At 34.5% G+C, this 25,698-nt stretch overlaps 1 protein-coding gene and 1 pseudogene across 1 annotated transcript; both read left to right on the forward strand.

Annotated features, from left to right (window-relative positions):
- The first annotated feature begins 6,210 nt into the window (after positions 1–6,210).
- On the forward strand, positions 6,211–7,143 carry LOC139707101 (olfactory receptor 4C11-like; annotated as a pseudogene).
- Positions 7,144–19,857: 12,714 nt separating this feature from the next.
- On the forward strand, positions 19,858–20,794 carry LOC114093785 (olfactory receptor 4C11). Its single transcript, XM_027936691.2, is given in 2 exon segments — positions 19,858–20,631; positions 20,633–20,794. Coding segments are annotated over 2 exon segments (936 nt in total).
- The last annotated feature ends 4,904 nt before the right edge of the window (positions 20,795–25,698 follow it).

A 25,698-nucleotide genomic window follows, 5' to 3' on the forward strand; every position in this document is an offset into this window, starting at 1 on the left:
TGATTCAGGTTCTGACTTCCACCACCAAGTGTTTGAGGAAATTCAGAAGATGGAGGAGAGAGAAACACAAGTTTTTGCAAATGAAAAATGCCTCTCTGTTTCCTATAAAAATGTTTTCCCTCCCATTACCAGTGGACTTCAAAAGGTTAATTTTGAGGTCATTTGAGACATTAAGTTATAAAGTAAAGGGAAGATATAACACTGACTCCCAATACTAATATTGACCCCAAACAAATGGAAAGGGTAACTGTAATATTATAAAAGTTAAAATGCACCACGCCTATTTCAAAACTGGTGAAACTGGTTTTCTGAGTGTTCAACAACTAAGACTTGGAGGACAAAATTAAGAAAAATGAAAGTATAAGAAGCCATCTGTGAAATACAGGAGGATCTTCTCTTGGCCTGGAAGCCAGGGAGAGAGAGGCCTGGAATTGGGAACTTTCTGTAGCTCTCACATAGAAATATATTGCCCAATGCACATGGCCCTTCCCTCTGCTCTCCTAGGAAGGTTCCTAATAGTAGATCCAGAGATGGATGTAACCCATTAGGAACAGAACAGCCCAACTTTAACCTTTTTTGGAGAAGAACATTCTATGGAAGGCCCTTGATGTCTCCCAATATAAATAAAGCAGATGTGGGCACCATTTTTCCAGAAGCTCCATCCATCTGATCAGCTTGCCCATCCTGCCCCCACTTTTGAAACTACTTTCTGTGTTCTGTGATTTTTGCTATTGTATTTCTCTTAGCTTTTATTTCTCAGCCAGCCCATTCCACCAAGGGGAATCCCATTCCCACTGCCCCCATGAGATGTGGGTCGGATAATAGGTCTTAATAAAACTGTCAATATTTTGGCCATTGCCCTCCAGGATCATCTAAGACCAAAAGAACAATGGGGCCCCTCTATGTTGATCATATCCAGGAGGCAAGAATACAAGAAAGAGCATGAGGTCCCACAGTTCTCTTCAGAGGCTCACCACCAATGAAAGAAAAACCCATAAAGGACTTCCTTCTCAAGGGTCCCAGCACCACCCTGAGGACCAAGCCCCTAACACATAGGTTTCTGAGGGACATTCAAAATCCCAAACACATTAGCCACCAAATGACCATGCACACTGACCTGTCCAACATGATATTATCTTGCTCACAAAAACGAAGTTGAGCATGCATAGCACTCACTACTTCATCATCAAATGTAGTGGTATATATTTCTCTAATTTTTAAAAATAAGCAATGTACTCAATGGGCACTTCTCCAAAGAAGATAAATAAATGGCGAATAAGCAAAAGAAATGGCTGTCAACATTACTACTCATAGGGAAACATAAATTGAAAGCACAGAGAAAAAGAACCTCGAACCTTTCAGATGGCTATTATTAACAAAAAGAAAAGAAAGAGAAAGAAAAAATTGGAAAAGATATAAAAATAAGAACACTTGTGTTCTATTTATGGGATTATAAAATGTTTGACTTCTATGAGATTTGCTCCTTAAAAATTAACGACTAGATGATCCAATTCTATTTTTGTGCACAAACACAAAACAATTGAACTCATGGACTTTAATAGATGTGCACTCATGTATATGGCAACCTTATGTGTAATATCCAAAACACATAAGCAATTCAAGTGATCAACAACTAAAGAACAGATTTTTAAAATGTGATACATACATACCATAGAATATTATCCAGTATTAAAAGAATGTTCCAATACTTGCTACAAGATGGATGAAGCTTGAGGACACTGTGTTAAGAAATATTAGCCATGCACAAAAAGTTTAATACTGAATTATTCCATTTATATGAAGTACCTTAAAGTAGTCAAATTTGAAAAATCATTTGGAATTTTTTTCATGTGAGATATTTTATGCTTCTTTATTTAGTTACTCATTATATTACATATTTAGGAACTCATTGGTATTCATTTTATACTTTAAGATATATTTCAATATTGTATTATTTATTTTGATGTCCAAATTATTTATAGCTTTGACTATGATGGCTTCTATCGGTTGACTCCAATTTCTCTGTCACATATGCTTATTAAAGTATGTGCATTTTAGAATTCCCTACTTTCTGCCATTACATGATGCTCAATTGATCATATAATTTGTGCTCCAGACCAAAAATCAGCCATTACCTCAAGAACTCCTAATATTTCTGTTGGAGAATGTTACTAAAAATAATACCAATACTCTAGACAGTTATTGTTTCTTATTCTTTTAAACAATGGCACTTATAGATCATTTTGGCACATTTAAATACAATAGGCCACCTCTTTTTCCCACAATAAGACAAATGGATGGTTAATTCATTATCACAACTTATTTGTGTTTCTTAATTGGGAGGGAAGGGACCCTTTAGAGAACAACCCTTCTCCAGATTCCTGTGTTTAGCATCATTTGTATATAAATACTCCTCACAGGATGACAAAAGAGAAGCCTTCACAGCCAGAATTCTGTGTGATCATGGATTTAAGGAAATGGGTGAATCTGGGACTAATTTAGCCTGTCTTCTAAAATGTAGAAGAGAATAAAAGCTTGAAGTTGCAAATTTAAAGTGAATCTGCTTCAGACAGAATTAGAGAAGCATTTTTTATTCTCATTTAAATACATGACTCCAAAATTGCCTTGGGAAGGAAAAAAAGCAACTGAACATACTTAACTTATAAAAGAGTAAGCAAAGCAAGGAAGAATTGCACTTGGAAGTAATTTACTCATATTTGATAGTTGCTGGAAATTAGTAAAATCAATGCCACAGCCAGTATCTAAGGCACGGTAGGCACTTGTGGAAGATAGAAATTCTGGAGGCTTCTCTGAAAGCACTACAATCCAAGGAAAGAAAATGGAAATAGAAAGCATGCACAGCAGTTTCTGATGGACATGGGCAATACTCTGTGCGTAAGGAATATTGGTAGACAGGGAGATGAGAAGCAAATGAAAACAGTAACTATTGCTGTGTTCCAGGAAAATATTTCAGGGTTCCCAGTGGTGATGATGTTGCAATGGATACAGTAGAAGGCAAGCATCCCTTCTCCTCCTGGCCATTGAGCATAGAAGAGTATGGAATGCCACTGCATTATATCTATAAGAAATATAGATATGAGGAACAGATAAAGTACTCTTCCTTATGTTGCTTCATTCTAATTTACATCTTTCTTATCTATCTATGAAATTTACAAGTGTTAGTTTTTTATTTGATATTCACTTCTGTTTGAGTGCATGCAGAAAATCTCATGAAGGCAAGCAAACCTGTAGGTAATAGTAATGTTGTGGTGTTTACTGTGATCAAAGAGCACTGGATTTCTAAGATACCCATACAATTGACTCACCATCTCAATCAAGACTCTGGATCACAGTCCTACCTTGGGAATACCACAGTGCCTCCTGCCTACACCAGAACATAATTGTTAAGGCAAAATTATATGACAGTGTGAATAGAACTTCTACTAAGGTAAGGGTTTTTAGAACTTTATTTTTTATGCATCAAGAATATAAAACATTTTCAGGTGAATGTGGAGACTCTCATGCCTAAGTGAAATTAGCCAAACTCAGAAACTCAAAGGTCAAATGTCTTCTCTCATATGCAGAAGCCAGAATAAAATAAAGGAAAGGGGGAGGGAAGAACAGGATAACATAAAGAACCAATCAAATGTAAATTAATAGATGAGCAAAAAGAAGTCAGAGCAGAGAAAAGAGAATAGAGGGGACAGAATACTTGAAGGAAAAGAGGGAGGGAAAAGGGGGATCATGAAGTGAAATCGATTTTCATGTATGTATGAATATGTTGTGATGAACTCAACTACTATGTATAACTATTAAGGCTTAATAAAAAAAGAATATGACACATTTTCAAATTTTACCACAGTGAATACTTTTTAAAATTTGGTCTTCCTCCAATCTCTGATACCAAAAATACAATCACCTCTTGAACTCTGAGACTATGAACACTTTGTAATCGCCTGATGTGAACAAAAATCTTACCATCTAAAGCATACACATCTATTTCTTTTCTTTTTATTTTTATGATCATATCAAAAGTTTATTTAATGATTGTATTACAATGTCTCATTGGAAATGCATATTTGGAACACAATATATGGGTTTTAATATTTTTAAAAACTTGGAGTCTTATCATATGCTGTCTTTGCCTGTGGTACAACTACAGAAATAACATTTTTAGTGAATGTGCCTTATAAGAAAATCCTTCTGATGTTGAAAAAGTCAACCTCCTTCTCCAGAACTGCTCTAGATTTTGTAAATATTAATTTAGAATATATTTTAAAGGCCCGTGTGTGTATGTGTGTATGTGTGTGTATAATTTTTTAATGTTTACATAAAAATACCATTCCTGATTCATTCAATCTCACGGAGGCTGATATGGGCACTAAATTGTTATCTATCTTTCACCTCCAGGGAAAGGGCTGTTAGGAAGCTCTTTGTGACCATGAGTGGCTATATAGTTCTATAAGAAATATATTTTAGTATTTATTATAAATACTATTATTTATGAATGTAGAAAATTACCCCCTAAGAGATTGTGCCCATTTAAATACCTACCAAGAATATTTAGAGTAACTGTTTTCCACATCTTTCTCATTAACTATTTATTAAAAGATATTTATTTAAAAAATCACAGTTTTAGTTCGAGAACTGAAAAGATATTTCTTTGGAATTTTAATTTGAACTTACTTTTCAATAAAAATCAAACCTCTTTATGATTCTTTCTAATAAGAAAAGGGTGTCTTTTAAAATTGGCACTTTGTCAATTCTGTATGTGTTCTTTTTTTTTAAGTTGACCTGTGAAATCCACTTAAATTTGAAGCAAATATGCTTTCTTAAGTCAAGAGATTTTTACACATATTTTATTCACTTCATAGTTAACTTTTGTTTTTGACTATGCCATTATTTGGAGAACATATGTGACAAGGTTCATAGAAAAATTTAATCCTGTATTTTGTATAGTCAAAACAAACAAATGATCACTTTATTTCTATATTTTCTCCCTTGAAGTCAGGAAATGGAATACCTGATAATATCAGTTGTAATTCTATTGCAAGTTTCAGTTGTAACTTGGAGCATTTACTGCTAACATTTCTAAAAATCCTTAGTCATGAACCTGAAATTTGGAAAAATACTCTTATTGATGTATGTTTTCCTCTTTTTCCTTTATTTTAATGTGTCTCCTAGGGTCTAAAAAAACATATTTAAATATTCAGAAACATAAAGAATAAAAAAAGAATTTAAGTATATATAACATAATGTTATAAAAAATTGTAGATGCTGAATTTGGACATAAGACATTTCAAGAGGTAAAGAGAGATTGACTTAGTTAAACAACAGATTTAACTAACTCTTGTTGGACTGGATCAACTCTCTTGTTCATTCACAAAATTTTGCTTAATATTTTTATTATTTTCCTTTCTCTTTTCTCCTCTTCTATTCTCTCCTCTTCTTTTCTCTCCTCTTCTTTTCTCTTCATGAAGGCAATCTCAAATGTTTAGGAAGTTATTTATTAATGTTCAGAATATTTTAAAAATAAATATACTAAACTGCATTGACAGATTCAAGAAGGTTAAAAGTATACTGAAGTAAATTCATTATCTCTGTTTCTCTCTTTCCCTCTCTCTCACTCATTGAATATGTGTGTTTGTGTGAAAGAAGTGATCTCAAATGTTTAAACAATCATTACTGAAATGTTCAACATGCTTATTTTATAACTACATTTTAATAGAAGCACCTGCTTCAAATTATGTGAATGTCTATTGAGATAAATCAAGCTTAAGCATTCTTGAGATTTTCAGTGCATCAACCTACTGTTGATAGCTCCTTCCTGAGGACTGATGGAACATATTCATCAGTTTGGAAAGCTATCTACTCACACACCAAGTACCCTAAAGTAATGTGTAATTTGCTTGATGAAGCATTCGCATTTTTATTATATTTTCTAAGTCTTATTTAATCATTGTCATATCCAATCTGGTAAATGCAGTAAGATAGTTTCTAGAAAATTCATGTTATCCAGAAAAAAAAATACCCAGAATAAAAAGTGATTGGAACCTATTGGGAGTTCTCACTGAAAGCCCCTCTTGTAAAGTTGTAGTTTAGTGACAAAGAATATGTGTTCTACTTCAAATTTAGTATTTATTTTATAATTTTTCTTTTCTTCTTTGCAGATTGTTTCAAACCTGAGATATCCCCACACCAAATGAAACCATGTGGCAAAATAGTAATGTAACTGAGTTCATATTGCTAGGATTGACCCAGGATCCTTTGAGGCAGAAAATGGTGTTTTTAATCTTCTTAATTTTGTATGTGGGAACTGTAGTGGGGAATACACTTGTTATTGTGACCATCGAATCCAGCAGGACTCTAGAAAGCCCCATGTATTATTTCTTATTTTATCTGTCCTTTGCTGATTCCTGCTAGTCAACATCCACAGCCCCTAAACTCATTGTGGATGCTCTCTCTACAAAGAAAGTCATATCCTACAATAAGTGCATGACACAAATCTTTGCACTACACTTATTTGGCTGCATGGAGATCTTTGTCCTCATCCTCATGGCCGCTGATCGCTATGTGGCCATCTGTAAGCCTTTGCATTACCCAAGGATCATGAGGAGGCACGTCTGTCTCATCTTGATTGTCCTTGCATGGATAGGTTCCTTTATGCATTCCATTGCTCAGATTATCCTGGCCTTGAAATTGCCCTTCTGTGGACCCAACTTGATTGACCATTATTGCTGTGATCTGCAGCCCTTGTTTAAAATCGCCTGCACGGACACTTACTTGCTGAATCTGCTGTTGGTGACTAACAGTGGGGTAATTTGCTTAGTCAGTTTAACAATTTTAACCATCTCATACATTGTCATCCTGCATTCATTGAGAAATCACAGTGCAGAAGGGAGGAAAAAAGCGCTATCCACTTGCACGTCTCACATCATTGTTGTTGTCTTGTTCTTTGGTCCCTGTATATTCATATATACACGCCCCCCAACCACGTTCCCCATGGACAAGATGGTGACAGTATTTTATACCATTGGCACACCCTTCCTCAACCCACTCATCTACACACTGAGGAATGCAGAGGTGAAAAACGCCATGAGAAATCTGTGGCATTTTAAAACTACATCAGAAAGCAGGGGATGAGCTGAGAGTCCAATCTCATGTTTATACACTTATGATATGACTGAATATCTATAAATATTAAATGTGATAATTTGTGATAACTGTGAGAGTAATATGTACTTATATATGTTTGTGGGTTCTGAATATTGTTTAGATGATAAGCAGTATGAATTCCATAGTATCTTTTTTACAGAGCTGTTGTGAAATTTAAGTCAGGTAGTTATAGAAAATATTCTGTCTCAACAGGTTATCATCCTTTCCAGCCACTATGGTTCTAGGGCCTGGCCACTTCTATACATTTTAAACTCATGTGCCGGTTTTCTTAGAGTTTTCTGTGTTTTGACCTCCGACTGTTAATGTCCCTGACATCTTTACTCCGACTCTTTCTTTCCCTGAGATTCCATTCTGGTACTTGTGAACATGACCTACAAGTCCGTCAATCTTCACTATGATCTGATGAGAAAACATTTATACCATCAGAGCAGCTGAAATTTATAAGTAGGCATAAATAAAGTGCAGCCATTTTATTGTGATTATCTCCTCCCTCTGTAAGGGATTCGCAATAGGTAGCAAGTGTCTTCTTGAACATTCACAGACAAAGGAATCTTTGTCTGGTATCTAAAGTGCCCTTGTCATTTATGACTGGATTGTCTTTGGAAAGTTCCATATTTTCAAATAAGAGGCTCTTTTCATATAAAGTTATTCTAACCTATATATTTCTAACCAAAACATTGTGAGTTTTTTTTTAAAGCTAATGCTGAAAAGCCTTAAGATATTCAGGTTTTCTTACAAAATTAATGTTTACCATTTGTAGCAAAAGACCCTCTAAATCTAAGTTAAATAAAAGTACAATAGTGGGCATTATGAAAGCTAAATAAAACTAGAGATAGAGAGATACAACATGTTTTCTCAGACTGAAGAGCAGAAAGGTAGAAACTGATGTGAACCCCAAAGTGATAGGACCTATTTTCTTTGAAGTGAATGATGTTGATGAAATTACCATGGACATTCAGAAATACAGCACTTGTGTCTAGAGAGTAGGCTCAGGGAGAACTCACTACTATTGTGCAAAGCCCCTTTCTCTCTCCATTTATACTGCTATGTCCCCTTTCTTTATTTGTTATTTTTCTATGCCTTTGTGTTGTGTGTATAGCTTCACAAATTAAAATTTCCATTGTTTTTCATGCCAAGAATGGGAAAAGGACAGGTGAACAGTTGTACCTTAGAGGTCTAGGCTTCGGATTATACCCTGAAATTTAAAAATTCTTTGACTTCAGTGTAGAGAATTGTACCACATTTTTAGTAATGCTTACCAAATTCCATATTATTTTTAATACTGTGCCTTATAATTTATTTATTTATTAATTAAACATTAATCATTTAATATTTGTAGCCTTTCAATAATTCTTGTTACAGAATCTTCAATTACAGATTTTTCATGCTCTGACCTTAACATACTTTTTGACTTACCCTGAACTTTATTTGCTTTGCTGCTCCTATAGCCAAAATGAATTCCTTATTATTCCTTGAATGTTCTTTTCTTATTTGAATTTGACACAGTTATTCTCCTCCTTAGTTTATACCTAAAGGATTTAAAATTCACACACTACAGTGACAAAGCCACATAACTGTTTATAGCAGCACAATTCACAAAAGCCAAGTTATGAAAGCAACCTAAGTACCCTACAACAGATGAACAGAAAACGAAAAATGTGCTATATATACACAGTGGGATATTACTAAGGAATAAAGAAGAATGAAATTATGGCATTTGCTGGTAAATGGATGGATCTGGAGACTATCATGCTAAATGTATAAACCAGTTCCAAAACATCAAAGGCAGAATGTTCTCTCTGATATTTGGATGCTAACCCATAACAAGGAAGGGAAAGAACATAAGTTCATTGGATTAGAAAAAGAGGAACAAAGGGAAGAGTGGGGAGATGGGAATAGGAAAGACAGAAGAATGAATCAAACAACTTTCCTATCCTTATATGTGAATATACCACCAGTGTGACTCCACATTATGTACAACCACAATAGTGGGACCCTAATGGAACAAGTTATTCTATGTGTGTATAATATATAAAAATGTGGTCTACTGTCATGTGTGTCTAGCAAGAACAAAAACTAAAAATAGTACTCTGCCTTATAATTTAATTGAAAATTCTTACCACTATTCACCATATCTTACTTCCACAACTGGTTGTTTTAAAGTTAATTCATGCATAAAGGGAGTAATACACTTTATACTTTATAGACCCTGAAATGAATTGATTCTGTGATAGACTTTTCCAATTTACTCATATATAACACAAGCCACACACACACAAACACACACACCAGAGGATTCATAGAGCTTTGCATTCTAGAAAAATAAATCAAGATCAGAGGTAGATAAAAAAATGAAATATTCTTAAAATGTAGAGGAAAATGAATAGATTATACAACAAGAAATACCTCTATAAGAAAAGAAAATTTAAATAGTTCTATGTGATTCTAAGCACCATAAATATGTATGATTATTATTTTTCATTTAAAAAATAAAAAACAAAAAATCTTCTGATAAAATGAAGGAAAATTAACATAATAAATCTAGGATACCATAAACATCCAATGAATAAGTTCACAGTGACCAGTTCACTCATACTAATACACCTAAAACTACGATTTCAAACTATCCTTTCACTTGAAGAATAAGGAGAGGGTCTAATATGTATCAGATTTTTTTTTTGTTATTGTTGTTACCACATAATTATGTCACCAAAAATATACAAAGTTATCCATATCTATTAAGGAATTAAAAATGAAAATATAAAGTTTAGAGAAATTAATAAATTTCCTGAGAATTGTCAGAATAATGTTTTATTTTATTAATTTCTTAATTATATTTATGATTGGCTGTTATAATTATGTTTATTATTATTTATATTTTTTTGGATTGAACCCAGGGGCACTTACCACTGAGCTACATCCCTACTACTTTTCCTTTTTAATTTTGAGACAAGGTTTCATCAAGTTGCTGAGCATCTTGCTAAGTTGCTGAGACTGACCTCAAACTTGCTAACCTCTGGCCTCAGCCTCCCAAGTTGCTGGAATTACAAGTATGCACCACAGTGCCTGGCAGAAGTAGTTTTGACCCTGTTCTTTTAGTCTCGCATGTCAGGAATAACTTCCTCTCCCTACTTTATCCCAAAATTGAAACATTGCTGCAAAAGTCCTAAAAAATCTAAAAACTTTATATGAGCTGTGCAATGGTCATAATTTGCATATTTTAACTTCAAGAAGGGAGGGAGAATTCAATGTAAGTCTACAAGTTTTGAAGTTAGACTGCATGAACCCAAATTCTATGCTTTTGTATCTGTGGTGAGAAACTTAATATCGATGTTCTTTTTTTTATTTTTTTAGGTTTTTATTGAATGATTGTTTAATGAGTACATTATAGTTTTACATATTAGTGGGGACCATTATAACCTAATCATATATACAATGCTCCCCCACTTCCCTCCCCTCTTCCATCTCCCCCATTCCTCTACATCTATACTAACTGTTATTCCTTCTATTCACTTAGTATTTTTTAATTTTTTTTTGTTTTATAGGTGTATATATAAGGGTGGAATTCACTGGTGCATTCATATATGCTCATAGCATCATTTAGTCAATTTCATTCTACAGTTGCTTTTTTTTTCAATCCTTCCTCCTAACTCCTCAATCCATTGATTACATTACTCATTGATCTTTTTCCTTTTCCATGGGGTTTCCTCTTTATTCATCTTATTTTGCTTATATGAGGGAAATATTTGATCCTTGACTTTTTTCAGTCTAGCTTATTTCACTTAGCATAATGTTCTCCACCCATTTACCTGCAAAAGCCATAATTATAATTCCACACTCCTTTATGACTGAGTAAAACTCCATTATATAGATCTACTTATTTACTTTATCTGTAAACATCTGGAAATAAACAGATTCCTAAATAAATAATATTTAAACAAAAAAGAAAATCTCAAGAAAAAAATTTTAATAAACTTAATAAAAATAATAATATAAGAGATCAATATTTGCAGAGCATTGCTAAAACACTGCTGACTAGGAAATTAATGGCAATAAACACATGCATGAGAAAAGATAAAGTCTGAAATGTATGATTTTTGAATATTATTGAGAAGAATTAGAAAATGAAGAAGAAAGGATCAGTACATTTGAAGAAAAGTCAGTAGAAAATATACAAACTAAATACCAAAGACAAAAGGTTTTTAAAACTGACCCAAGATCCAAAGTAGTAAATGTAAGAATCAAAGATCTAACCTCTATAAAAATGGAGTGTCAGAAAAAATGGAGAGAGAGAGAGAATATGAGGCAAAATTTTTGAGGAGATATATGTAAAATTTCATATTAAATAAAGAACATATAGACACAGAGAGAGAAATATATATGGAAATATGTGTATATACTTCATAAATCCATGAATATATATGGAAATATATAGAAAGAGAGAGATCTAGAGTCAGCCAGATATTAAAAGTCATTCTACATTATATAAAAATGAAAAATATGAGCAATAATATAATAATATTATTATTATTATAATTATTATTGCTATTTCTTCCTATTAGAAACTGGGAAGGCTATGATGAAAAAAGAAAGCACCTAAAAGACAAGAGAAAAAAAGAACAAAAAAAAATCAATGCAAGTGTACCTTTTCCCCCACATCCTTGCGAATGTGTATTGTTGCCTGTATTCTTGAAAATTACCATTCTGACAGGAGTGAGATGAAATCTTAGAGAAGTTTTGATTTGCAGAAGAGTAAAATTATGACATTTGCCTTAAATGATAGGAGTTGGACAATATCATGCTAAGCAAAATAAGCCAATCCCACAAAACCAAAGGCCAAATGTTTTCTCTAATATGTGGATACTAATTCACAATAAGGTGGGGGGCACTACGGAAGACTAGCATTACCTTGGATTAGGTAGAGGGAAGTGATGAGTGGGAAGGAGAGGGAATGTGGGGCTAGAAAAGACAGTAGAATGAAACAGACATTATTGCTGTATGTATATATGTGACTATATGACCACTATGATTCTGCAACATGTACACTCAGAAAAATGAGAAATTATATCCCATCTATGTATGATATATCAAAGTGCAAAAATGCATCCTACTGTCATGTATAACTAATTAAAACAAATTAAAACATTATAAAAAAAGAGATCCACAAAAATATATATTAAGTGAATATAGTCTTTTAAAATGTAAGCAACATTATAATATTTTCAGATAATCAAAAGTCAAAATACAAGGCTAAGGTATCATGTTAAAAGGAATATATACCTTGTGGAAATCCAATGTCCAAGGAAGAAACATGACATATGTCACTAAATAAACAATTATGTATAAAGAACAGTTTTTTGTATTTTTTTAAAATTAAGTATAGTCAACATAATAATTATTGAATTATTACTTCTAAAAGACATGTTACCAAAAAATGTATGATGGTAGCACATAGCACAAGAAAGGGGTAACTGGAATCCCACTATCATGAGTCTTACATCACACACAAAGTAGTTTATTCACTTTAAAGTATAATGTGGTGACTTTATGTAACTACCACATTTAATTATATGATGTTTATTCATTACAATATCTTATTGTAATACCTAACCAAAGAACAATAAGAACAGGTAAAGCTTTCAAGCCAGTAGGAAAGGTAGAATTAAACTTGAAACAAAAACAATCACTCAATTGTTCAAAAGAAAGAAAAGAACAGATGGGAAATAAAGAAAGAAAGAAAGGAAGGGAGGGAGGAAGAAAATTACAATAATGGTAAACTTAGATTAAAATATAATTAAAATTAAATTTAATTAAAATAATAATGTTAACAGCAAACATTGTACATTTTAAAGGCAGAAGATGTGACATTCAACAAAACATTTTTTCAGCAAAGAAAGTAATGGATTACTTCTACACACAGCAACCTGATGAGTCTTAAGGGCTAGGCACAGAAGATTCAACACTGTGGTTTAATATACATGAAGTTCTACATGAGGTAAAATGAATATAAGGTGATAAAACTCAGAATTGTAAGTGGTAAGGGGAGTTTTTAACTGAAAAAGAAAAAGCAACAAAGAACACTTTGAGTTACTGGAAACATTTTACATCCTAAATTTGTTAATAGTTACTTGAAAATATTAATTTATCAAAATACCAAATCATATGATGTCTGCATTTTATTGTATATAAATTTAATTTTAATAAAAATGTATTTTTAAAACTCACCATATATAAATTCAATGGGAAAATGTTTGGCAAATATATTAATAGGCTGCCTTTTAAAAAAAAATGAATGAGTGTTAGTACATGAGTATTAATTGAGATTCATGCTTTATTCAGATCTCCTTATTTTTTAACTCTTGCCCTTTTTCTCTTCAGAATCCTATCAAGATAACACATTGATTTAGTCATCACCTTTTTTTCAGCATATCTTGACAGGGAAAATTTGTTGAGGACTTGTAACTTTTCAGGAATGCAAGTCAGAGAGTTTGAACTAAATCCTGTAACTGTCTGATTGACCTGAGATCATGGATCTGAGGGAGAAATATCAAAGATATAAACTCGTTTTCTTCATACCACGTCAATGGGTATGTGCTACCAGTGTGACCCCACCCTTGCTGGGAACTTGCCCACTTAGCTGAGGCAGCCATGGTCACATTCCTTTCTGTAGTTGCTCAGCCCCTATCCCATACTGACTTGTTTGGAAGGCACAGCCCACAAGAAGAGGCATGGGTGTCCTCTAAAACTTTCAGGACACTTTATCTATGTAAATATTTTGAATTTATATTCTTTAGAAATTTCTCTACTCTCCTTTAAATTTAGTTATTTGGATTCTTGGATGCATGTGTTATAGTGCAGGTTATATTTCAGTAGGTTTCTTTATGTAGCTGCAACATTTTTCACAGCTTTCACCCCTGTAGGGTCTTTCAGTTGACCCAGTGTTCCTGTTCCACATTCCCATCACTGTGAGTGAATGTGTGTTTTACCACACCCTTACTCTCTACCACTGAAAGATGCTCCAATTTCTCTGTTAGCACAGATCTGGAAGCAGATATTCTTTCAAGAAGGAATAATCATTTTCTTGAACAACAGTACTGGAAAGAAAGATCCACGTCTTGCAGTTTTGTTTTGTTTTCTAGCCAAAAGTGCTACTTATCACCCTAATTAGTACTTTTAATTATAAGAATAATTTACCCCTTTATCCCATAATCTGAGATAAATTGAGGGTTAAGTTCTTTATCACATTTAACTCATTTTTCTCCTCTTAGGAAGGGACACTTGAGGGAATTTCTTCCCAGGACTCCCATGATTTTCATCATTCCTATAAAATGCACCTCCAGGGAAGGCAAGAGGAGAGGAAAGTCTCAGTGAAACTCCTGTGTGTGGGTAGATTTCAGAAAGTGCTGAATGAGTCTGGAGCCATTTAGTTTGCCTTACAGCATACAGGTTAGAGCATAAACTTGTTCGTGAGACCAAAGACATCCTGATTCCAGAATAATCAGGCATTGATTTAGGAAAACTTTTAAAATTCTTATTTGAGTAAGTGGCCTCTATATTACTTTGAAAAGAGGGCAAATGAACATTCTAACCTTGCATTATTTTGTCAAAGTTGGTATGATTGATATTAACTTATTTGTATTTATACTTCCAGAAAATGAATCAGATTAAGGTCACAGCCTGTTTCTAGCACACTCCAGGAATTTGTTGAAGGATAGGACCTGTAGGGTCTTTTCTAGGAATGTTTTCCAATCAAAAGTGAGAACATGGATTAAAAGCAACAACAATCAAAAAATGGGCACTGTAGTTCCTAATGGAAATGGACACTACTAGGGATGGTTGTTGATAAATGGAGCTTTAGTGGATATATGCAAATAACATCTATTTGGGATGTTCTAGATAATTCTGTTGGTGATGATGTTCCCACTGATATAATTGGAATCCCTTTCCCCTAATTGCAACTAAGTATAGACTAGTGTGGAATTCTATTGATTTGCATCCATAAGAAATCTCTTAGTTCTATGGTACTGCTTCATGCAAATGTACACCATACTTACATCTACAAAAAAAATTATATAAAAACCTATACAATTTTATAGGACACCTACAAATTTGCTCCAAGTTATCATAGGGAAAACCTACAAAAAAAACTAAAAATACATACTATCAAATGCCAGAAATTCAAAGAAATGTCTTCTGTCCTATAGATCAAGGCCAGATTGAAAGACTTAACCTCAAATTGAGTCATGACTCAGTCCAAGAATAAATGCATCTTCTAGGAGAAGAGGTTGACAGACCTCCATACAAACACAGCAAAACACTTAGCAATTTATTGACACAACCTTGTCCTTTTTTCATTATGATGCCTAATCTGTGAATATCTATCTAGTCCTGAGTTCTCAAGTAGGAAGTCAATAGACATTGTTACCTGATCTGCAAAAGAGAGGCAGGGATGTCAATTAAGGACTTCGACCAAGGGGCTGGGTTAAAAGTAATTTCTAGTTGCAACTACTTACTGTGGCATAACCTGCTCCCAAACATTTCAGTTTTATTGAAGCAGTCTGGTCCCCCTCTTTCCCCTTCATAGATTTATCTTTCAGACCTTTGTTGTCCTTTCATTTTACTAAACCTTGATGAGAAATAGATAAGCCGATAGTCCAGGCATTGCTGACTTGGAGTAGCCAGATGGGAGTGAGTGTACCTGAACAATTCATGCAAACTAGTCCAGTCCCACACTTGGGCTCTACAAAGCAAAGTGTTTTGGCCTTTCTCAGTCCAACAGAAGGTCAACTGTGCAAAGACACCTACTTCCAGGGAAAGGACCTTTAAGGCCTTTTTGTGGATTCATTATCTACAACACTTTAGTCTGATGTTCAGCCATATCAACAATTAAATATAATGAATGTCCATTTTCTGCATATGTGTATGAAAAAAACCAGACCACTAGAAAGATCCTTTGCAATGCTTATCCTTTAATTCACTCCTATTCTCTTGTATGTTTTCTGGTTTTCTCTGTTTGTTTGTTTTTGTCTCCACTTATACAGATATTCTGCTAGCAATCTACATTATATAGACTTCCAAATATTCTACAATCAAAATACTGTGATGGCAAAACCAGACCTGGTTGTGAAATGAAATTATAAAAAGCATTATGGTAAAAACCTATGCCCAGGGAAAGGGTAAGGTCTCCTTTGCTCATAGTCTTTTTTCAGGTAGTCTAATTAACCATGGGTCCCTACCTTTTGGATTATAAATAAGTGTCCTAGAATTCTGATTACTACATTTATTTATTTATTTATTGCCAGGTTTTGTTTGTGACTAAAATGCTTAGGGGTCACTCCAGGTGAAATGAGCTAATTGGGCTGCACAAAATAACTACGCAAGAGACAGAAATACCTTTTTCTTTTGAGGTCGCTGTGACGGCTCCTCTGGCCTTAAGGGTCCACAGGAAGAGAGAGAGAAAGAGAGCCCACGCATGCTGACCCCTTTTATTGAGGAGAAGCTGTTCAAATGAGACAAGGGGTCAGGTCTAGCTTCATGATGTCTGCTGTCAGCAGGTTGACTGACATCTAGGTAGGCCAAACCCAAGAGCACAGTAAGAGAAGGGGACACATAAAAGGTGTTTCCATGGAACATTCTATCCCAAACAGGGAAAGGGTTAATATTACAAAGGAATAGGTGAGCATAGCTCCACCCATGGGGCTGTAGCAAGACACGCCCATGCATGAAGACACATCTTTCAACCCAAGAAGGGTGGGGAAAGTTCTGCCACATTTCTACAACTGGATGCCTCAGCACCGAGTCGGGGAGTGTGACTCAGTCATGTGCAAGGTTGGTGTCTCACTATTAATTCTAGTTAGGTACATATGACAGCATAATACATTTTGACTCATTGCACACAACTGCAGCACAATTTTAATTACTATAGTTGTACACAATGTAACGTCACACCATATGTACAGTCATACATGTTCCTGGGGTAATTATGTCCATCTCATTCCACCATCTTTCCTGCCCCATGTCTTCTTCCCTTCCCTCTTTCCCCTTTACCAATCACAGTTCCTCCACTTTTCCCATGCTTCTACCATTATGGATCAACATACACTTGTCAGTGAGAACATTCAGCCTTTGGTTTTTTGAGACTGGCTTACTTCACCTATCATGATATTCTCCAATCCATCCATTTACTTGAAAATGCCACAAATTTATTCTTTTAATATTTAGTAATATTGCACTGTGTATATATACCACAGTTTTTTTTTATCCATTTATCTATTGAAGGGCATATATGTTGGTCCCACAGTTTAGATATTGTGAATTGAGCTGCTATAAAATTTGATGTGGCTGTGTCACTATAGTCGGCTGATTTTAAATCCTTTGGATATAACCAAGGAGTGGGATATCTGGGTCAAATAGTGGTTCCATTCAAAGTTTTCTAAGGAAGCTCCATACTGCTTTCCAGATTGGTTGTGCCAATTTGCAGTCCCACCAGAAATGTTTGAGGGTGCCTTTTTCCCCACATGTTGAACAGGAGTGGTGAGAGAGAGCATCCCTGTCTTGTTTCAATTTTTAGAGGGAATATTTCTAATTTTTCTTCATTTCGAATGATGTTACCCTTGGGTGTAGCATAGATATCTTGTACAATGTTGAGTTATGTTCCTACTTTCCCTAGTTTTTCTAGTGTTTTGAAAATGAAAATGTGCTATATTTTATCAAATGCTTTCTCTGCATCTATTAATGTAATCATATGATTCTTATACTTAAGTCTATTGATGTGATGAATTACATTTATTTCTGTATGTTAAACCTTGTATCCCTGGAATGAACCTCACTTGATCATGGTGCAGTATTTTTTAAATATGTTTTTGTATATGATTTGCCAGAATTTTTTTTTTGAGAATTTTTGCATCTATGTTCACCATGGATATTGTTCTGATTTTTTTTTTCCTTGATGTGTCTCTGGTTTTGCTATCAGGATAATAGCTTCATAGAATGATTCCATAGAATGGAAGGGTCCCTTCCTTTTCAATTTCATGGAATAATTTGAGGAGTATTGGTATTATTTCTTCTTTGTAGGTCTTGTAGAACTCACCTATGAATCCATCTGATCCTGGGCTTTTCTTGTTTGGTAAGCTTTCAATGGTGTTTTCTATTTCTTTGCTTGAAATTGATGTATTTAATTTGTGTATGTCCTTTTGACTCAGTTTGGTTTGATCATATGCCTCTAGAAATTTGTCAGTGTCTCCAAAGACTTCTATTTTATTGGAGTATAAATTTTCAAAATAGTTTCTAATTGTCTTCTATATTTCAATAATGTCTGTTGTGGTATTTCCTTTTTCATCATGAATTTTAGTAAGTTGAGTTTAACCTCTCCTACTTTTCATCAGGGTGGCTAGGTGTTTTCCTGAGAAGAAAACGGGGTGGGGGGGTGGCAGGGAGCGGTACCAGGGATTAAACTTTAAACTAAGGGACACTCAACCACTGAGCCACATCCCCATCCCTATTTTGTAGGGGTTTAGAGACAGGGTCTCACTGAGTTTCTTAGTGCCTCACTATTGCTGAGGCTAGCTTTCAACTCTCAATAAATCCTGCCTCAGCCTCCCTCCTGAGGCTCTTGGAAGCAGGTTTGTGCCCCTGAGCCCAGCCCCCATTGAAATTTTGAATTACAATTTACAATGTGTTCTTGATAGTAATCAGTATTTACTTAATAGTATCATCATTGATTTTTTCATTAGCATTTTTATCTTAAAGGTTGCTTCTTTCATTTATTTATTTATTTATTTTTTGCTAAGGATTGAACTCAGAGGGCATTGAACCCAGGGCCTTGTGCATGGGAGGCAAGCACTCTACCATCTGAGCTATATCCCCAGCCCTCCCTTCGTTTTTTTTCTTTTTAACTACCACTGAAAGGGCTGCAGTATTAGGCTTCTTACCTCTGCTTTGTTGGATTTGCTTATCAGCTCTAAAATGATTCTTTGTGCCTGACTGGCTGTGTCTAAGGGAAAGGAATCTCTGGATCAATGTCTTTGTACGGTTGTGAGACTACAAGCTTTGAGATCACTAGGAGCTTGCAAGCCCTTGAACCCACCAAAGATAGGTGTAACTGTCTATTTCTCACAAATTTCTACATATTTTTTGTTAAAAAGACAGTTATCAAAGTACTGCTTTATTTATTTGATATAGGTGCAAAGGATATCCAACTGGAATTTTAATTTGAATGTATGAACTCTGAATGAAATGGAGCATTTGTTCATATGCTTAATCTTTTTAATAAAGATGAGATTCTGTTTGGTAATATATTCTTTGCCCTCTGTTAAATTTTTAAGACAAATCTATGATCCACTTGTATTTGAAAAATTATGGTTTTATATACTAAATGTGATACACACACACACACACATTTGCTTGAGGAAGCTCTTGCTTTTTATGAGTTTGCTATTTCCTTATTTTCAAATATAATTGGTAAATGCATTAAATAAATTGTAAATGCATTAAAAAATTATAGAAATTCAATTTTATTCAGAAAAATATATAAAGATGTAAATGATAATCCCTTTGAAAGTTTCAACTTCATGTTTGATAATTAATATTTAAAGCACATGTTTAGTATTCATTTTACATTTTCTTCTTTTCTTCTTTGCAGATAGGGGGTTTCCAAATTGTGATGCCCCCATATCAACTGAGATGATTCAGCAAAAGAACAATGTGACTGAGTTTGTATTGCTAGGATTGACACAGGATCCTCTGAGGCAGAAAATGGTGTTTTTAATCTTCTTAATTTTCTATATGGGGACTGTAGTGGGGAATATGCTCATTATTGTGACCATCAAGTGCAGCCGGGCGCTTGGAAGCCCCATGTACTTCTTCCTGTTTTATCTGTCCTTTGCTGATTATTGCTTTTCCACTTCCACAGCCCCTAGATTAATTGTGGATGCTCTGTCTGCAAAGAAAGTCATATCCTACAATGAGTGCATGACACAGGTCTTTGCACTGCATTTATTTGGCTGCATGGAGATCTTTGTCCTCATCCTCATGGCTGCTGATCACTATGTGGCCATCTGTAAGCCTTTGCATTACCCAAGGATCATGAGGAGGCAGGTCTGTCACATCTTGATTGTCCTTGCCTGGATAGGGTCCTTTATACATTCCATTGCTCAGATTATCCTGGCCTTGAGATTGCCCTTCTATGGACCCAACTTGATTGACCATTACTGCTATGATCTGCAGCCCTTGTTAAAACTTGCCTGCATGGACACATATATGATCAATCTGCTGTTGGTTACTAACAGTGGGGCAATTTGTTCCAGCAGCTTTGTTATTTTGATGATCTCATATGTTGTCATCTTGCATTCTCTGAGAAACCACAGTGCAGAAGGGAGGAAAAAAGTACTGTCCACTTGCACATCTCACATAATTGTTGTTGTCTTGTTCTTTGGTCCCTGTATATTCATATATACACCCCCCCCCAACCACGTTCCCCATGGACAAGATGGTGGCAGTGTTTTATACCATTGGAACACCCTTCCTCTACCCACTGATCTACACGCTGAGGAATGCAGAGGTGAAAAATGCCATGAGAAAGCTTTGGCATGTTAAAACTGCATCAGAAAACAAGGCGTGAACTGAGGGCCACGTCTTATACTTACTCAGTTATGATTTGATGAATAAGTACAGACATTGAATTCAATCATGTCTGAATATTGTGGATGTATCTTACTTTCATTGCATATGTTGTGGGGTTCTTAGTTTTTTTAGTTAGTTGACCATATTAAGTCATTTTTGTGTGTGCTAGATAGAGTATTCAAATTATCATGTTCCAGTAGACTTTTTAAAAGTCTTTTGTTTTCCACCTTCCTGACTACCCCTTTGAACTTTAATATCATTACATTTGATTTCCTTGCTGATGAATTGTTCTCCTGACCAACAGACAGGAGCTTCCCCAAAATACCAATTCTGGCTCATAATTTTTCTGAGAGCTCAATTCTGGCTGCCTGTGAGCTACATCTCACAACACTGTCTGCATACAGGTTTGGTAAGAAGGAAGACATTTATAAAACTCCCACCTGTTCAAACTTGTGAACATCTACCAACAATGTACAGTTATTTGTATTTAATTTCTTTTATAACAGATTTACAACAAAATATTGGGCTTCCTCATGAACATTTTAAGGCAAAGGAATGGATTCAGTGTATAAGGACTTCACATTTCATTTCATGGCTAGTTTCTATTTTAAAAGTTATATTCTTTTTAATCAGAGGCTTTCCTTTTACATTTTAGTTTATTTTAATTTTTTATTTCCTTTCACTATTAAGATAAAACACTATTTGTGAGATTCCTAAATGTGCTAGTGAAAATCCTTGAGATATTCAGCTACTTAACTCATTAGGGCATTGAAGGTATAATAACAAAACTGAGTGACTCAAGAAATAGGAAAATAAAATAATAGATGTTGCAAACTAAAAGTTCTTTTTTTAACTACACTGAAGATACAATGTATTTTTAGAGACTGAAGACAAAGATATAGAATACAGTTTGAAGATAAAAATGATATGATCTGCAATGTTGATAATGTCAAAGAAACAAGTGAAAAGACTACAGGCATTCAGAAAATCCTCATACTGCTTGTCTCTCTTCAGTGAGATTGGGGCGAGCACACCGCTGCTCTGATTGAACTCAGGGGTGCTTCACTTCTGAGTCATATCCCCAGCCCTCTTTAGTTTTTCTTTTGACAGGGTCTTTCTAAGTTGCTTAGGGCCTTTCTAATTTGCTGAGGCTGTCTGTGAACCAGCAATCCTCCTGCCTGGGACTCTCAAACTGCTGGGATTATAAGTATGTACCACCAGTTTATTTGTGCTGTCTACAAAGGGCTTGTATAGATTATTCACAAGTTATAATTGTTAATGGAATTGTCATGCCCAAGTATGAGGAGCAAATTAACAGCTCCATGGTAGTTTTGCAAGCCCTGGGCTGTATTATGAAGGGTCAATACTCCTTAGCTTCAGTGTATTATAATGACCCCAGCCTCAGGATTATTAAATGAGAAAATATTGTCATTTCAGACCATGTCTTCTGTAAGAGATGATTATTTAACCCATTCAGTTCCTTAAATGCAGAGATAATTAAAATTCATAGTTTCCCTTTAGATCAATCATGTTTGAGAGTGGGTAGTCACTCTGAAATTGTGATTTAGATGGATATGGTGTAACAGAACTTTAAAAAATTATTTTCCTTCACTTCCACAGTTTTGGTTTGTTTGTGTGTTTTTTCATTTTTTATTTGTTTTAATTAGTTATACATGATAGTAGAATGCACTTTGACATATTATACATAAATGGAGTATAACTTCCCATTCTGGTTGTACATGATGTAGAATCACACTAGTCATTTAATTATATATGCACATAAGTTAATAATGTCCAATTCATTCTACTATCCTCCCTACCCCTATAACCCCCTACTCCCCTCTGCTTAATCCAAAGTAACAATTCTTCCCTAGACCCTGCCTCCTTCTTATGCATTAACATCAACATATCAGTGAAAACATTCAGCTTTTAGTTTGGGGGATTAGCTTATTTTGCTTAGCATTATATTCTCCTGCTCCATCCATTGGTCAGCAAATGCCATCATTTCATTCTTCTTTATTGAAGAGTAGTATTCCATTGTGTATATACCATGTTTGCTTTCTCCATTCATCTGTTGAAGGACATCTAAGTTGGTTCCCTAGTTCAGCTATTGTGTGTTGAGCTGCTATAAATATTGATGTGGCTGTGTCACTGTAGTATTCTGTTTGTTTATTTTTTTTAAGACAGGGTCTTTCTGTGTTGCCCAAGCTGGCCTGGAACTCCTGATCCAAGTAGTTATTTCATTTCATCTTCAGATGACCATGGCCTGAATCAAATGACACTATGCCTGGCTTATTTCTTCAGTTTTAATTTGACTACTAATGTTTTTGATATATAAAAGCATCTTCCATTTTTCCCTATGTAGCTTCTTCATATTCTGTTTTTATATCCATTTTTTTGTTGTTATTTGTTTCCTGAAACCTAATAAAACCCAGTGCTCACATTGGTGTCCCACAATTGACAAATCAGGCATAATGAGGGTCTTATAATTAATCGACCGTGGAAATATGAGTCCATCATAGATTTGTTCAATCTTTTCATTGCATAACACCAACACGTGCACACACACACACATACATACACACACCAACACATGCACAAGAATATACACTCCTATAACCCAACAGAGGATTTTTCAACCATGTCTCCTGTCAAAGATGGTTTTCAACAAATTAATTTCCTAAAATGCAGGGACAATTAGAATTAATAATTTCTCTTTCAATTAGTCGTGTTGAAGGGTGGGTAGTCACTTCAATATCCCTCTTTGGCTAGAGATTGGTGTCATCCTACATTTTAAAGGTGATTGGCTTTTCTAATATCTCAAATTGTTTCTCAGATGAACTCACCCAATATCATAATTTAAATTGCTATTTTAAATTAATTATTACCAAAACAAGCTCTATAGCCTTGTCTAGAAATTCAGACTTTTTAAAAAAACCTTCCTCTGTCTTCATCTGTCAACTGAAACTTTTCCATTTGCATACCCCATGGATACCTGAATTTCAACATGACCTCATTAACTCACTATGGATTTTAAGCTCCACAACCTGAGGCAACATAACTCAGCCAATAGAAATGTGTTTTTATAGCTTTCTAGGTTTATTTAACTGGTGTAGAAAAATATATGGAAATATTAAAAACCATGAAATAAGACTATCATTAGTGCAGATCTTGTTAATGAATTTACTAAATATGTAAGCTGAGCAAGCTACTTAACTTCTATGAGCTTCACTTTTCTCTCATGAACTATTGTTGATTTATACCTCATGGAATTTGTATGTGACTTGAAACTACAACTAATGCAAAGAGACAAATACAGAAATATTTGGGAAATAAAATTATTTCAACACAAATGTCTTTGTTAAGGAGTGTCGTTTTACTCACATGAATTAGCAAACCAAGTGGAAATTAATTTGAAAATTATTTTGCAATCCATGTTTAATGTAATTATTAATCCTCAGAATATATTCTATAAATCTGTTGTTTTGTAGTGGGGGGCATCCGAAGCCCACAGCATGGAACCTGTGATTTCAGAATGCTGCACTGATTGCCCTAGATTGTACTTGCAAATTAATTACAAGACCTAGAGAACTTGTCTTCTACAGCAAGATGAGGCAACATAGGGCATTGGGTAGGAGTAGAGTTGTGTCCTGATTATTCACTTCTATTTTCACTAGTATCACTTTGGTTTTCTTTTTTTCCCCCTCTCTACTTTCTGCTTCCTTATCTATGGGTGTTTTTTCTCTTTTACCCTGGACCTTTGCTCAACCTGGAGTACTTAACATGTCAAAACCCTTGTTTGTATTTCATTAATTATTGTGAGAAGGATCAGCTTGCTATTCTTATAGTCAAAGTAGGAAACCAAAACTTAAGTGCATCACAATTAACATGCTGATGAGCAGCAAAGTAAGAGAAGCCTTAGGGATAATACTCTCTTAGATACTAATGCCTTACATCATTATGTCTTAAAATAACCTCCCTGGAATATAGAGAGGACCTTAATTTCTAGTTTTCTATAAAAAGGGTACTTTCAAAACAGGATGAGCACACCTGACATTAATTCAGAGAGTCCTCTAACAGGTAAGCAATATATTATTTCTGTCTTTGTGGACAGAGAGGCATCATTATAGAGTAATCCAGTATAACTTTCAAATTTAATTCTATAGGTCTCCGGATCATACTACTGACATATACTCTGAGAAAGGAAGATTTTTGTTTTTAAAGAACAATTCAAATGGCTTCTTTTATATTAATGTTAATATAGAGTATAGATGAATAAAAACAAGTATTGGGAGAAAAAATTATCCTTTGTGCTCAACTGAAAATTTATGAGCTCCCAGGCATGTGAAAGCCATGTTTATGTGGGGGGAGAGGGAGGACTTCAGTATTTAAGATGTACCACAATTTCTTCAAGTGGGAGAATTAAAAAAAAAAAGTCTATTCATGTTTTTTAATTAGATTGCTTGGCAGAATACATCCTCAGTAGGTGGTTGGTACAAAAAAATTAGCAGAGATTATGAACTGCTCAGAACTGAGAGAAAAGGACATTGCAAATAATGACTTTGACAAGCTACAAAAGAATGCCAGCTTCTCCATCTCCAAGTGAGAGTCTGGAATGCATGTTGTTTATCACAGTATTCGGTTTGTGTTCCTTGCATGTTTCCTAAATGGTATCATAAGAACATAATTTGTAGTTGACACATTTCTGAGACTTATAAGTAGAATCATTATTGTTCATAATAAACATTATAATGCTTCATAGGCTAAACACTGTGTAATGAAGGTGAAAGATAGATAGATAGATAGATAGATAGATAGATAGATAGATAGATAGATAGATAAGGCACAGGAGGGAGTTCCTGAAAATACTTTGGATAAAGAGCTTTCCATTTTCTTCAATAT

The sequence above is a fragment of the Marmota flaviventris genome, chromosome 9, assembly GCF_047511675.1.
Source record: "Marmota flaviventris isolate mMarFla1 chromosome 9, mMarFla1.hap1, whole genome shotgun sequence".
NCBI classification, from domain to species: domain Eukaryota; kingdom Metazoa; phylum Chordata; class Mammalia; order Rodentia; family Sciuridae; genus Marmota; species Marmota flaviventris.